The sequence below is a fragment of the Cynoglossus semilaevis genome, chromosome 10, assembly GCF_000523025.1.
Source record: "Cynoglossus semilaevis isolate Cse_v1.0 chromosome 10, Cse_v1.0, whole genome shotgun sequence".
In the NCBI taxonomy this organism is placed as follows: Eukaryota; Metazoa; Chordata; class Actinopteri; order Pleuronectiformes; family Cynoglossidae; genus Cynoglossus; species Cynoglossus semilaevis.
In genome coordinates, this window is record NC_024316.1 from 2,882,766 (window position 1) to 2,897,096 (window position 14,331).

At 41.3% G+C, this 14,331-nt stretch overlaps 2 protein-coding genes across 2 annotated transcripts in view; both read left to right on the forward strand.

Annotated features, from left to right (window-relative positions):
- LOC103384585 (rho GTPase-activating protein 4-like) overlaps positions 1-10,269 on the forward strand; it is a 12,755-nt gene extending 2,486 nt beyond the window's left edge. The window contains exons 2-22 of the mRNA XM_008318145.3: positions 328-414; positions 1,140-1,311; positions 1,399-1,561; positions 1,967-2,029; positions 2,132-2,257; positions 2,343-2,471; positions 3,679-3,900; positions 4,880-4,981; positions 5,448-5,627; positions 5,755-5,839; positions 6,042-6,069; positions 6,751-6,847; positions 6,967-7,027; positions 7,117-7,194; positions 7,285-7,413; positions 7,539-7,644; positions 8,159-8,386; positions 8,483-8,535; positions 8,629-8,836; positions 8,946-8,994; positions 9,512-10,269. Coding sequence (XP_008316367.3) covers positions 351-414; positions 1,140-1,311; positions 1,399-1,561; positions 1,967-2,029; positions 2,132-2,257; positions 2,343-2,471; positions 3,679-3,900; positions 4,880-4,981; positions 5,448-5,627; positions 5,755-5,839; positions 6,042-6,069; positions 6,751-6,847; positions 6,967-7,027; positions 7,117-7,194; positions 7,285-7,413; positions 7,539-7,644; positions 8,159-8,386; positions 8,483-8,535; positions 8,629-8,836; positions 8,946-8,994; positions 9,512-9,679 — 2,511 coding nt within the window. The 5' untranslated portion in view covers positions 328-350 and the 3' untranslated portion in view covers positions 9,680-10,269. The remainder of the gene's footprint in view (positions 1-327; positions 415-1,139; positions 1,312-1,398; positions 1,562-1,966; positions 2,030-2,131; positions 2,258-2,342; positions 2,472-3,678; positions 3,901-4,879; positions 4,982-5,447; positions 5,628-5,754; positions 5,840-6,041; positions 6,070-6,750; positions 6,848-6,966; positions 7,028-7,116; positions 7,195-7,284; positions 7,414-7,538; positions 7,645-8,158; positions 8,387-8,482; positions 8,536-8,628; positions 8,837-8,945; positions 8,995-9,511) is intronic.
- A 647-nt stretch (positions 10,270-10,916) lies between these two features.
- On the forward strand, positions 10,917-14,071 carry ssr4 (signal sequence receptor, delta). Its single transcript, XM_008318144.3, has 6 exons — positions 10,917-11,083; positions 11,290-11,408; positions 11,503-11,577; positions 12,192-12,281; positions 12,389-12,454; positions 13,667-14,071. Exons 1-6 carry the CDS (start codon positions 11,032-11,034, stop codon positions 13,769-13,771), a joined length of 507 nt encoding a protein of 168 aa, XP_008316366.1. The 5' UTR covers positions 10,917-11,031; the 3' UTR covers positions 13,772-14,071.
- The last annotated feature ends 260 nt before the right edge of the window (positions 14,072-14,331 follow it).

Sequence of the window (14,331 nt, forward strand, 5' to 3'; positions counted from 1 at the left end):
CACGGCAGAGAGTGACCGGTTTGTAGAGACGTGTTACAGTAAGATAAACCCACTCCTTTCATTTCTTTATGGGCTGTTTGTCTCAGCAGGAGGAAGTTAGCAGAGTGTGTGTCTGGGTGAGGGTGTCAGCTCTCAAAGTGTAAAAGTGTGGCCGTGCAGGGCTGCAGGAGTTGATCATAATGGCCTTTACTACAGTCTGTCCTGTAGAGGAAAAACAAACATGACAAGTGTGTGTGTGTGATTAAAAGATGAGCAAGTGGAATGGCAGCTACTGTATATTGTCATGGTAACTGGTGATGAGATGTGAAAACTTCTTTTTAAAAACAGAATTTCATCCAGTTGGAACAACGATGGCCTCTCATGCGAAACTACGAAAGGATAGAGTTGGTGTGGACTACGACACACAAATCAAAGGTAAAAAATATTGCAAATAGGCCTGTAAATATTCATGGCGTTGGTTCATTTTATTTTGCATTTATTTCTTGTCTGGTGATGACAAATGTAGATCCTTTTTTTCAATTGCAGTAACCTGGTGTTACACATGTAACAGCTTTGTGCGTTAACTATACTGTTAGTACTACTTACTGTTTTCCTATAGTTAAATTGTTAAAAACAATTCAATATATTGTCATTCCTATAGTATCGCAATATATTGTATTGTTTCCATTGTATCGTGATACGTATCGTATCGCCAGATTGTTCTAAATACACACGCCACAGCAGAAAACAAATGAAAAAGATCGTTAACCTACAGAACAGGAATTGTAGCTTGCATTTTTTACAAACAAAAAAAACTTGTTTTCCTTCTATGGGGTGGAAAATAATGAATAAAAATAATAATTTTAAATAAGTTTTAAAAATGTCTACTTCGATCGAACTCTGCGATTATTTAAATGATATCCTGAAGCACGAACTACAGTCTATATACAGTTTATATTTGTAGGTGAATATAAGTCGTCTTCCTCTTTTACAAAAATCAGTATCTGTTACCCCGTAAACACGAGTCACTGCCACAGCTCCGCCCTCTTCAACACCTTTTACTTGTCAACAAGAGGAGATTTTAGAGGGTGGGGGGGGGTTTCAAAATAAGCCACAGTCATTTGTCTCACACTTGTCCTCGCTCTGTTTCCATCTTCTAGAGGTGCGATGCCAGCTTACAGATCAGCTGAAGATGCTAGACTTGCAGCTCGAGCAGAAGAGCCAGCAGCTGCAGGACTTGACCGATTATCTGCGACGGCGGGGGGAGATAGAGAGCGAGTACGCGCGCTCCCTGGAGAAACTTGCTGAAAAGTTTACATCCAGAATAAAGAGGTGGACAAAGGCACATTTCTCAGTCGCTGACATTATTGTCTTGCAAAGAAAGGTTTAGCTGACAGATGTGAAACTCCTTGTGTTCAGGAAGGAGCCCAGCAGTCATTCGGTGTCAAAGGTCTGGTTGGCTCTGCTTTCTCAGACCCGCCAGGAAAGCAAAGACCATAGTAGACTGAGCGAGAGCTGCAGTAACCTCCTAATCCAGCCACTCACACACTGTCTGGAATACACACAACGATTTGCCAAGAAGGTACTGACCCGACCCATGGTTCTACACTCATTCAACATGTTTTAAAGATACTGATGTTAGTCTTGGTAAAATGCTAGAAAAATACTGTATTTTCCAGACTTTAAGTCGCACCAGCGCCCTCTAGCGGCTGTTGGTGTAAAAATAACAAACGTGAATTTTCAGTGGTACAGGAGTAGCTAATACAGGTACTGAAGCCTGGAGTGCCCTCTAGCTGCTGTCAGGGTGAAATTATATATTTTAATATACAAGTCGCAAACCAAGTCAAAGGATGAAAAAAAAAAGTGTGACTTATAGTCCGGAAAATACAGTACGTCTTTTCTCCACATTCATCCTTGTACTCTTAAGATCAAAACTAGTTTTCCTCCTTCTCACTTCCTGTTTGTCGTCTTGACACCATGTTTCCAGAGTAAAGAGGTCTGTTTGCAGCTACAGGACGGTTTACTCAAGGTTACCACAGAGCTCCAAACTGTGAGTGACAAAACAACCTCCCCAAACGGTATTCAAGTTTCCTAAAAAAGTGATGAAAGCAAGTGTGTGTTTGTGTGTGTGTGTGTGTGTGTGTGCGTGCAGGCATGGCGCACCTACTACCAGTACCACACAGAGTACGTATCTGCAGAGGGGAAACTGAAGGACGCTGAGAAACAGGAGGAAAAGCAGAAACAGAGTGCGAAGAAGCTGGAAAGGTTGATAGAAAAAGTAAGTGGAAACACAGAGAGTACAGGGATTTGTATGCACGTTTTCATTTTCAACGCTCTGAAGTCGGACATTCTTCACGATGCAGAGACAGAATAAGGTTCGGGAGACTCACCTGAAGTGCAGCAAAGCCCGAAACGACTACCTCATCAACCTGACTGCTGCCAACGCCTCCATGAATAAGTACTACTTCCAAGACATCTCTTCTCTCATTGACGTAAGTCCAGGCCCTGGTGCCTCCAGAACAAACACATGTTTCTTCTCTCATTGACGTAAGTCCAGGCCTCGGTGCCTCCAGAACAAACACATGTTTTGGTGCGAGTTCAGCTGACCACAGGTTCTGGCCGTGGAAGCAGCAGCGATCCTCCGGATATAAGCCCTAAAACCCCTAAGGTCCCTGTTTGGGAATCCTGATATATCCATATAAATACTCAGGGTTGGACAGTTTTCAGGAAAAAATAATCATGTTTTTTTTTTGTAATTAAATAGCATTTTTAATTTGCCAATAAAAAACACAAAAGCAACATATATATTTTCTAGAATATTTTTGGATAATGACTTTATTTATAAATTGACATATAGATGAACCTAAACAACCAAATGTTTGTTTCTCATCTATATCGATGCTAAATTACTAAATAGAAACTCACATTACATTTTTATTACATTTTAACTCATTTATCTAATGTGGACTGACTTTACTGCCTGCTTCTACACTGTCGTAGCCAACCTAGCTCTGGGCTTCATTGCTTGCAGCAACATGATTTGCAGTGAGGTGATAGTTCAGACCTGAACTACTGCACTAGTAAAAAAAACAAACAAAAAAAAAAAACAGTGTTGTGCAATTGATGCAGTTCTAGCCAGTTCCTGCACTCACCTTGGCTTATGCTCTGATGTCATGCAATCTCTCGCATCTTCTTTAAAGCTGGAAAATGAATTTAGGTGCATTATCGCCACCTATTGGGCTGGAATGAGTGCATCAGTGTTGCATGTGCTACATAGAAACTAGGATACAGAGAAAGATGCAATATTATGCATTTTTATTATAATATGAATATATATACATGGTGTCGTAATTTAACAACTCAATTCCATGTAATTTTAAGCAACAGTCCAACTTTGCAGGAAGGAAAATATGTGAAACCCTGCTAAGAAGTAGATGTTGTGACATAGTGGAGCCCTGTTGAAACAGTGAATCACTTCCAGGGCAGGGACGCAGCAGTTTCTTTTTGCCTGGTTGACACAGCTGCACTGCTTTTCTGTGACTTTGTTTCCAAATGTATCCTTTCAGGGTTAAAGAAGGTTGACACCCCACAGGCTGTGACAGACGACCAAAGAAACCAAAACACATACCAGTTAAAACAAATCATTTAGCATTTACTCTGATCAGCTGCACTGATTGGCTGCTCGTCTCTTTGTCCCAGTGTGCAGACGTGGGCTACCATCTGTCGTTAGGCCGAGTGATAAAGGCCTACCTGTCCAGACGGTGGAGGGCTCAGGAGAACCTGGGCACCGGGCTGCAGCAGCTGAAAGGAGCCGTGTCAGAACTGGACCAGATCCAGGACCGAGATACCTTCCTGCAGGACAACTACGCCACCTTCTCTATGCCACTCCGCTTCACCTATCAGCCCCACGATGGAGACCAGGTGTGTGTTCATGGGTAATAAAAACACTCTTAGTCCAGTTTGGGGCAGTGGTGGCTTAGTGGCTAAAGAAGCGGACTTGGGTTTGGAAGGTTTCAGGTTTGAATCAACCAGCTGCCAAGTTACCACTGAGGTGCTCTGAGCACGGCACCGTCACCACACACACTGTTCACTGTTCACTGTTCACTGTTCACTGTTCACTGTTCACTGTGGTGATGGGTTAAAAACAGAGGTCACATTTGGTTGTGTGCAGTGAAGTGCTGTGTCACAGTGACAAGTAGTTCACTTTCATTTCCTTTCCTTTTGTCCTGTTTCTTAAGTTGCAGCTCTCACCTCTGTAGCTCAGTCTGACCCAGAATTAAAGGTTTATGTTTACTTTTTTAAGTTATAATTTCATGTTGGTTCTGGTCATTAGAATAAAAAAAGTCTCTGTTGCAGATATATCATATCTAAATCTTTCTTTCTAGTGTGAAGAACTCACACTAATATACCACATTTATTAGAAAAAAAAACTATTTTTTTTGCAGTCTACTGTGCAAGGGAATTTCTTCATATTTATACCTAGACATCTTCTAAAAAGTGACAAAATCCTACAGCTTTCAAAATAAAACATTCCTGTCCTTACATTTTATATTTGTTAAGTATACAGTATTAGGTATAATTCTTTAGTTTTTATTTTACTCTTCCTATGAATGTATTGTTTCTATTTAGTAGAGTGGTCAGTGTGAGGATTTAGACACTGAACTCAGTCTCCACTGTTATGAAATCAAGGGTTTTATGTAACCCTCACATATATTCTCCATTTCCCTGTCTGACTTCATACTGTGTGTGTGTTTCTGCTACAGTTATTTTTATTTTGTGTGGGACTTTGTTCTCTAATTAATTTGTCTCCTGATGCACTCGCCTGGTTACGAATGCTGCCATGGTAGCCATCTTTAATAGCTGCTCACACACACGTGTCCTTCCTTCTTCTTCTTCGTAGGTCTGTGAGGTCAGTGCTGAGGGTGAGATGGGATGTGAGATGGACATCAGGCTCAAACAGATACAGACCAGACTGATGTCGGCGACACTGGAAACAGAGGAGGTGCAGTACTGGACATGGACACCACAACACACCACAACAACCACGACCACGACCACAGTGTTCTGTCTTGTTAAAATAATAATGATAATAATAATCAGTAAAATGAAGACACACAGATTCGGCTTCTACAAACCTCTCAAATCCATGTCAAACCTTGAAAAACATTTTTTTAAACTGTGATGTGATGCAACACAAACACTGTTTTCTCAAGACACCAGGCATGCTCTGCATTGCATTTGTAATGATATTTTGTGCACTGTTGGATGGAAATTGTTCAATCTTGTCTTATGTCAGAGCTACATGTTGAATTAATACTTTCATTAAATTACTTCTGTTTGACTTTTGCTAAAATGAGCATTTATCAACAGGCTAAAGGCCAATGTTGACATTATTTACATGTGTCCACACGGTGCTCCACCTGTTTATCTTAATAAAGTAGTATATCATGTTTTTATCTGCACCACAGGCCAATAAGGGCATGTTGGGGGCCCAGTCTTCTCTGCTGGAGAGCATCAGTGACGATGACCTGGAGCCCAGCAGCAGCGACAGCTCCTCTCAGGACGGCAGCACTGAAAACCTGACGGTGAGGCCCAGTGTGGTCAGCCGCAGGAACAACCAGCAGGACATCGAAAACACCTATTTCATTGTGAGTTTGAGCTTTTTCATCTACCGAACTAAGAACAAAGTCGAACTGTTAAGAAATGCTGTGAGTCACGGTGACATGAAACGATGTCTACAAAGTCTTTTTCTTTTGTTTCTCTTTCTCTTAACAGAGAGTTAAAGACTACCTCGTCGCTAGTTCCTTTGTATCTAAACTCCAGGCCAAACATGACCTGCTCAAAACGGCTGTGGAAAAAGGTTCACTTCTGCATTTCAGTCCAAATTGCTGACCAGTGTCTCATTTGTCCATTGTGTTTTTCACTGTATCGTCCTCTTGACTCTTCCTTGTTTCTGTTTGCTTTTATTTTTTTCTACTTATGACACAAATATCTGACATTAATGTGTTTCTCACTGGTTGTTTCTGCTTTGGTTAATCAGAAATCTCTTTTCTTTCCTACAGGTGGCTCTGCAAATGCACATCATCCTAGGTAGAAGATAAATATTTTATGTTTACTTTAAAACAAATGTATTTCTTTCTCCTTTGGTTCTCCGTAAAAGACCTCACATACTTTAATATCTTAGAAGCACTTTAGAGACTGTTGACCCCAAACACTTCACTAACCAGTCTTCAATTCTCGCCTAAACACCATGATGGTGTATCTGCTGTCTTGCCCTCAGCTTCTTACAGGCTCAGAGAACATGTTTGAAGAGTCTCTAAATGATTGTTGTCAAGACAGTGAGAGTTCAAAGTTCATTTCATCCTTGCCAGGGAAATGTTGTGTTAAATGAAGCACGTTCATTTAAAAAACAAGAGCGTTTCAGCTCTCTTATTTTTTTTCAGCTTTTTTTTTTTTTTTTTACCAGATCGTATTTCTCAATCCTGTTCCCTGCTACCACAGGACTGAGAAACTTCACAGATAGTTAGTTGCATTTTCTTAGCAGCCAGACTGTGCTTCTGTAGCAATTTGTTGCAGGAATCTTTTTCTAAATGTGTCCAACTTTTCACAAACCACATGTAAGTGGACGGAGAAAAACTGTAAAAAAAACCCAAAATGTCTCCTCCTCTTCTCCACCTGGCTAAGATTTTACTTTGTTTTGTTTGATCAAATGTTCTGAAGCTTCTTAGAATGAGTGTTCATTCTTTACTGTGATCATGTGACCTGTTGCAGACAGAATAAAAACACGCTGCGCAGGAAGAATTGCTCCAGGACCCATTTGATTCACAACCAGAAACTTTTCAACGGAGACATGTTGTCCTTCATACAGGTGACGACTGACCACACAGCACCGTGCAGCTTGTCTCCCAGACATTTCTGACCTTTAGAGTTGACCTGCAGGGCAAAAAAACTGCACGTATCAGACTTTGTTCTTAATATTGTCCTCAGGCATCTGGACAACAGATTCCAATTGTCGTGGAAAGCTGTATCTGCTTCATTAACCTGAACGGTGAGTGTTGACAAACCAGTGAAAAGGAAATTACAAAAATTGTCCCGTCCACTGCCCTGGAATAACTTGTCCTCCCGCCTGTGCTGCAGGTCTCCACCATGAGGGGATATTCCGAGTACCTGGGTCACAAGCGGAGGTCAACAACCTGAGAGATGCTTTTGAGCAAGGTAGGTCTGGAAGGACGGCTCTTACAGAGTAGTTCCCATCCCTGTGGAACATGAATAACATGAGACAGCGTGCCGTGGGTTTGCCTACAGGAGAAGACCCTCTGGCTGAGCAGAACTACGACTTGGACTCTGTGGCTGGGGTCCTCAAGCTCTACTTCAGAAGTCTGGAGAATCCCCTCTTCCCCATTGACAGCACTAACCAACTCCTGGAGCATGCTCGTGAGTCGGGGTGTTATCTGTTCATAAAATAAAACACGTCTTTGACGGTGTTGAAATGTTTGAGCGTTGCTCGGCAACAGTGTTTCCTTGAATCGTTGATGTTCTATCTCCTCTTCCTGCACCAGATATCAAGAATGAGGCAGAGAGAGCGGCTCAGCTCAAAACACTCATTGCTTCATATCCAGAGCCCATAATCGTTGTCATGAGATACCTCTTTGCTTTCCTCCACCAGTAAGTTGTATTTTTTGCAGCTGTTGCTGCCAATAACTAAAATAACCAGAAGGTGACAATTTAAAGGAACTGGAGCGTTTCTTTTTCAGAAAGAGGAAGGAAAATGTATTTTGCCATCTGGTTGATTTTTCTTTCTCTCTCTTTTTTTTCAGAAAAGTGAATTAATTAGCATATCGGGTACAGACAAGGCTAAAGAAAACAAAAAAGAATTACAGTTTTACCGGTATATAAAGATGTATAATAAAAACATGAGAAAATAATGCATTCATCAGGACATTACAATGGCCCTTAAAATGCAATATCCTGAATAAAAATAAGAATGTTTTTAGTTTAACAGGTTAATATTGGTTATAAGAAGTTGATTGTAGAGAAAATGCCCTTCAAAGCACGTAAAGCTAATTTAATGTTTGGATATTTGTTCAGTATCGACCTGATTTTTATTGGCGAGGTTGTTGACGTTTGACGTCTCAGCTCCTCGACCGGACACTTTTCATTTGTCTCTCTGTACTTGCAGTGTGTCACAGTACAGTGACGAGAACATGATGCAGCCTTACAACCTGGCTGTGTGTTTCGGTCCCAGCCTGGTCAGAGGAGCTGAAGGTGATGACGAGGTGTCGCTGCAGCCTGTCATCAACGCCGTGATCAAGAGCATCATCCTGCAGCATGAGAGCATCTTCCCCAGTCAGAATGAAGTTCAGGGACCGGTGTATGAGAAATGCATGACACTAGAACTGGATGACTGGTAGGAACATTCAAAACAGTCTCATGAAAAAGCTCATGGTGTAAATGGACACACTGTGTGGCGGGGTGTGATTATCTGTGGGTGTTTTCTCAACAGTGAGTCTATTATTGAGGGAGAGCTCGAACCAGAGAACAGTCATAGTAAAGATGGTACGTTTGTGCGGCCTCGTCCCCTCAGCACGGACCCTCAGGCTTTGTTGAAGACTATAAACAAAATAAGAACTTCTTTGTGTTGCGCTACAGAAATGGAAACGTTGGCATCATCTGACACCAGCAGCGGACAGAAGAGGTATGAGCGTCCCAGGACCAACAGCAGCAGCTCCGTAGAAAAGAACAGGTTAAGTGGACCATTAGGGGGCGGTATTGTCTCAGGAGGGAAATTTATGCTTCAGATTCCTGTCGGGCAACAGTGTAAGAAGAGGGTCAACTCTCCATTCATGGCACATAAACAGTGAGTGTTAAGACGGGTGGAAGGACGCACCTCTGATTTTTACTCATCTGTTTATTTATTTGTTTTTTTCACTTACAGTATGTATTTTAATGTTATTTTTGTGATGCAGTTACCAGGAGCACTCGTCTTCAGAGGATATTGGAGTTAAAGTAGACAAGGTTTGTCCGCTCAAAATAACCTGTGTCGTCTTTGGTGTTAATGAACTGTTAGCTATTCCACCCTCACCAGTACATCAGGGGTTTGTCTACTCTTGCTACTGTAAGAATAGACAAAAGTTGCTTAAAACTATAACAGTAGTTTAAAAAATAACACACAGCACAAATGACCAAATTGCAGGGTTGGTCCAAACTTCCCCAAAACTTCCCCAGAACACTGCTGAAGGCAGACCATTAAAATAATCAACTAGGGAAGTAAAACCAGTCAAAGTGCCACGTTTGGCTCCAGGGCCAGACTTTGGACACGCCAGATATAAGATCAAAGATTCTTTCAAATATCTTTTCTTGTGAAATGTCAAAAAGTCAACACTTGATGTGACATTATTTTATTTTATTAACTAATAACAAAGACATGATGAGGGTACACTGGACATCTTGTTACAAACCTTAGAAGTCCATGAACACAGAGTGGACATCTTTATGTCTCTCTCTCATCACGATTGTTACTGTCGTCTCACAGGAGGTCTGTCGACAGATGGATTCGGTCTTCAAGGAGCTCCTCTCGCGTCAGGCCCTGCAGGATCCTTCCTCCTCCTCCGCCGCCTCGTCTTCCTCTGGTCAAGCTGCCCAGAAGAAAGGGAAAAAAGATGGACGTGGGGGGAGGACTGGGGGCTTTTTAAAGCAGTAGATTCACTGGACTGAGGGGCATTGGTAAACAACATGAAAAGAAACAGGGGAGGATAACATTAATGAACAGTGAAGTACGTGGTGTGACAGCAGCTTTTGGCACTTCTATTTCTAGCAAACTGACATAGCTGTCCTATAGTCACTGGTGAGAGCCCGGCGATTGGTCTGGGCTTCTTTCAACGAGTGGTCCCTCCTCAGGGGCTTCGGGGGCCTCCTCATTAATGGTTTTGTGTAGCTGATCCCTGTTGTGACTGCAGATCTCCATATCATTGTGGAAACTGATGATTACTTGAAATGCAAGCAAATGTCGGTGTACAGTTAACTTCATGAATGTATTCCTGCATCGGTGTGTGTGTGTGTGTGTGTGTTGATTGAACGTTTTGAGCAAATGTTTTCCACTGATGAGTTCCAGTTTAGTGCATTCACACCTACATGCAATCACACAAACATTCTTCATCTGCTTTCCAAAAATAAGAGTTTAAAACTGTGACTTCTGTAGCTGTGAGAAATGTGTACATATTTATTAGTAACATATTTGTCTGAAAATTTGAATTTAGGCTGAATGCCAAATAAATATTAATTTTCTTCCACCCCTCTCAGGTGTTTCAATGATAGGCCGAAAAACTGGAAAATGTTTTAGACAATTGATTCTCATTAGTATTAAAATATATTGCATTTTGTTTTGCTGTTTAGAGCTGTGTATGTGTTTGTATTTCAGTGTAAGTGTGAACAAATGGCTTAATTTATATAGTTTGATTCTCCATGGATGTTAACAGTAGTTGGATACTTTACATCATGGCTGAAATAGTATGTTCCTTAAACAACATTTGGTGAGAATTAACTTGAATGTCAATATATTTTTGAAGAATTAACTTGAATGTCAATATATTTTATTATATATAAAATTTTTTATATTTTGGCTACTTTTAAGCCACAAAGTTTAAAATATGTAATTTCCTATGACTGGTAACAAAAGTCCAACCTTGAGGATTTGTTTGCTATTTTATCAAATTAAATTTTTAATCAAATGTATAAATAATTAAAATATTTTGTTAGTAAATTGTCGTATAGTAAAAACAAAAAAATATGGAATATAATTTAGATTAAAAAAATAAATATAACCCCCGTTTTTTCTAGTTTGCAACGCTGACTTTCATGGTGACGTGTCGACTGTGAACTTTCCCAGTATGCTGCGCGGCACAACAGGCCACGTCATTTCTGAGCAGGCGCAGTGTAATACTAGCGCTGCGCTGAGGTGGACTTCTTTTCCTCCTTTGCTTTGGAACCTGCGGTACAGGGGCTGTAGCTGGTGCTTAACGGTGAACGAACCTCCCAGACAACCGCTTGGACAACATGATGATTCGGATAGCTGCCTTCCTGGCCCTGCTGGTGGTCGCCTGCTCGGGTAAGTTTCTCTGACACAGCTTCAATAAATGGAATCTTTATGAAGTTTGAAATGCTATCCGAAGCTAAGCTAGTGCTACTTGTAGTAGATAGCCATTCATTCCCTTACACTCACTTGAAAACCATTGACACACATATAAAAACCTGTCCACGTTGTTGTTTTTTTGATTAAAAACGTGAACTGTTTGTGTGTGTGTGTGCTGTCAGGAGAGAGCTGCACCGACCCAGTGATCACTCCGTCGGCCTACACCACGTCCGATGCTGTTATCGCCTCTGAGACTGTCTTTATCGTGGAGCTGAGTCTGACCTGTGCCAACGGAGCACAGGTAGGTGATAACGGTTCTCCTGCAGCCTTGTAGCACAGACAACATAATGCATAACAGAGACCGTTTACTCACTGATCGATTCTCTCTTCTCCAGAGTGTTACTTTGTATGCTGATGTCAACGGAAGACAGTTCCCTGTGACCAGAGGTCAGGATGTTGGGAAGTACCAGGTATGATTAAGAAGATGTAACGTAAATGGATATAAATCTGTAATTAGTTCAAATTGAATACTTCTTACATTCTCGTTGTCAACAGTCATCATGTGGTGAATGGAAAATGTTCTCTCAGCACATGTTGAGCTCTAGTGGGTTTTTTTTTTCACTTTTAGGCACTTTGATTACATTGCAGGATTTGTTTAATATATATTTCATGCATTTGTACAAAAAACTTCAGTAAGTAAAGGCTTTTCCTCTTAAATGTTTTGTCTTGATTGAGGCTCCTCTTTGTGGATATGTCTCCAAGTAGCATCAGGCTGTCTCTGCTCAGCTGTTGGCATGTTTATACTTTGACTTAAACCTTGTCAAATACATTTAAAGCCTTAAGTCCTGCCACAAAAGTTACTCATGTCTGTATCCTGGAGATTTTCTCCTAAATTTCCATTATTATCAACCACTGTTACAAATAATGGTGCTAAAAGTAGAGTAGAGTCCTCTATTTAAGCTCAATCTGAACAATATAAAATATAAAAACAAGCAATTGTGCTGAAAAAACAGTGCAGTGGAGTCTTACCTATAGAATCTAGAATTTAGCTTTTGAACTGCCTTTTTTCTTCCCCTCCCTGCAGGTGTCCTGGAGCCTTCCTCACAAACAGGCCAGCTCTGGAACGTACCAGGTTAAATTCTTTGATGAGGAGTCCTACAGTGCCCTCCGCAAGGTTTGTTGTACATGTAACAGAAGAGCTGATATTTTACTGACCCTGTGCAGCAAAAACAGTCATGTAACTCTGTTGTGATCTTCATTCTCTTCCTTCTTCCTCTCCAGGCTCAGAGAAACAATGAAGATGTAAACGCCATCCAGCCTCTCTTCTCTGTCAATATTGACCACAGGGTAAGTGTATCATTTTAGTATCATTTTAGTCCATTATCACTGTAAATCAACATGAATTCCGTACAGAAACTTTAGTAGTAAGATGTTCATGTTGATATAGTCGGTGTCTGAGTGGAAACTCAAACTGTGTGGTATATTAGATGTTAGACTCTGATGATATAGTCGGTGTCTGAGTGGAAACTCTGTGTGGTGCATTTTCTGAGTGGAAACTCAAACTGTGTGGTACATTAGATGTTAAACCCTGGCTTCTTTTAGGAACGATAGTTGAAATTTAATTGACTTAAAAGTTGTGGTTTGTTATTATGAAATAGCTGAGTTTGCAGCTCACATGAGCCACCATGACGCCTGGACTGGGCTGTTTGATAGGACTATCATGTTTGTCTCAATGTACAGTCGTGAGTGGGAGTGGGATTGTTGATACTGTTGTCTTCTTGGTTTACATTGATTTCAACTGCTGGTCACAGAACAAACCAGGGGACCAAACATTTATCTGGAGGCATATTATAAATCTAACGTCCTGACGGCTCTGTTCACAATGTCATACATTCCATAAATGCTTTACATCAAGTTTGATTAGTAAACTTCACGCTAACCTTTGTGGTTATGGTGCTGGAAGAAGTCCAACGCCACTGTGGAATGAAAGTACGTCATCAGTAACACCAGGGCTGCTGTGATTCCTCCATTACATCCTGGTCAAAGCCTTGGAGCATTGGGTTCAAATGAACCTCGACACACGCTTACACACACACACACACACACACGTTATTCAATGTCCAACCACATGATCTTGGTGTTTTAGTTCAACCTCAGGAAACAGTCCATACGACAGCGTTTTGGTCATTGTACCCCAGACCACAGTCCAGTCTTTTCAGGGATGTTTTAAACAGATATGTTTAATGGTTTGATGTACAATATTGTTATATACAGTTATACAGATATTTTCCTTGACTTTGATGGATAATTTCACAACCATTTAAAAAAAAAAAGTAAATTCTCAAATATAACTATTTTAAGTTGTTATACCAAATGAAAACAGATCCATTTTCTAAATAAAAGAATTGCATTTTGCAATTGCATTGTAAAATCAATGATAACATGTAAGTATTCTCAGAGAATTTGGCCAGGTTGCTGTCGTTCCCCAACACTCCCCATGTGGTGAACCTCTACTGATGCCCCCCCCCCGGCCCCTCTCCTCTTATCCTCTGACCACAGGGAGCCTGGAGCGGCCCTTGGGTATCCACTGAGGTGGTGGCCGCCCTCATCGGTATCCTGGTCTACTACATGGCCTTCAGTGCCAAGAGCACCATCCAAGCATAAGCAGAGCCACAGTCACCGGGTGGTAAACAGACTGATTTGTGGTGGATCGTTGATTCACCATCCAGTGTGGTGGCGAACCCACAAGGTTTTTTTTGCCACTTGATCTGCCCTCAGATGTGGAGTGAGAGGAGCCGTCTTTGTGCTGTTTTTTATGCAGACCGTGTCTGTATGTCATCTGTTTTATGACTTTACACGTTCTTCAGGCGTCCGCCCGTCAACATGGATGGGATTTTGTAATTTCCTTTTGGTCAAAGTAAACAAAAACAAACCTGGACCACAAAAATAAATAAGTAAAACCCATGCCTGTGTACTGTGTTGCATGTGAGCGGCTGCTCCGTTCCAGCCGATCCGCTCTTTGATCGCTGTCTGAACACAGATGTGTTGGAGAAAGGTCAACACTCCTCACAGCTGCCCTGAACAGGCCTGGTAGAAAAGTCTCCTGAATGAACAAATAAATGTTTTGTTGTTCCCTTCAGTAAAATGTGGTGGTTCATGTGATAGCCTGGTGACGGAGTGGCTCTGCTGTGAATCCTTTTTTTCCCTCCAGGAACATACAAGGA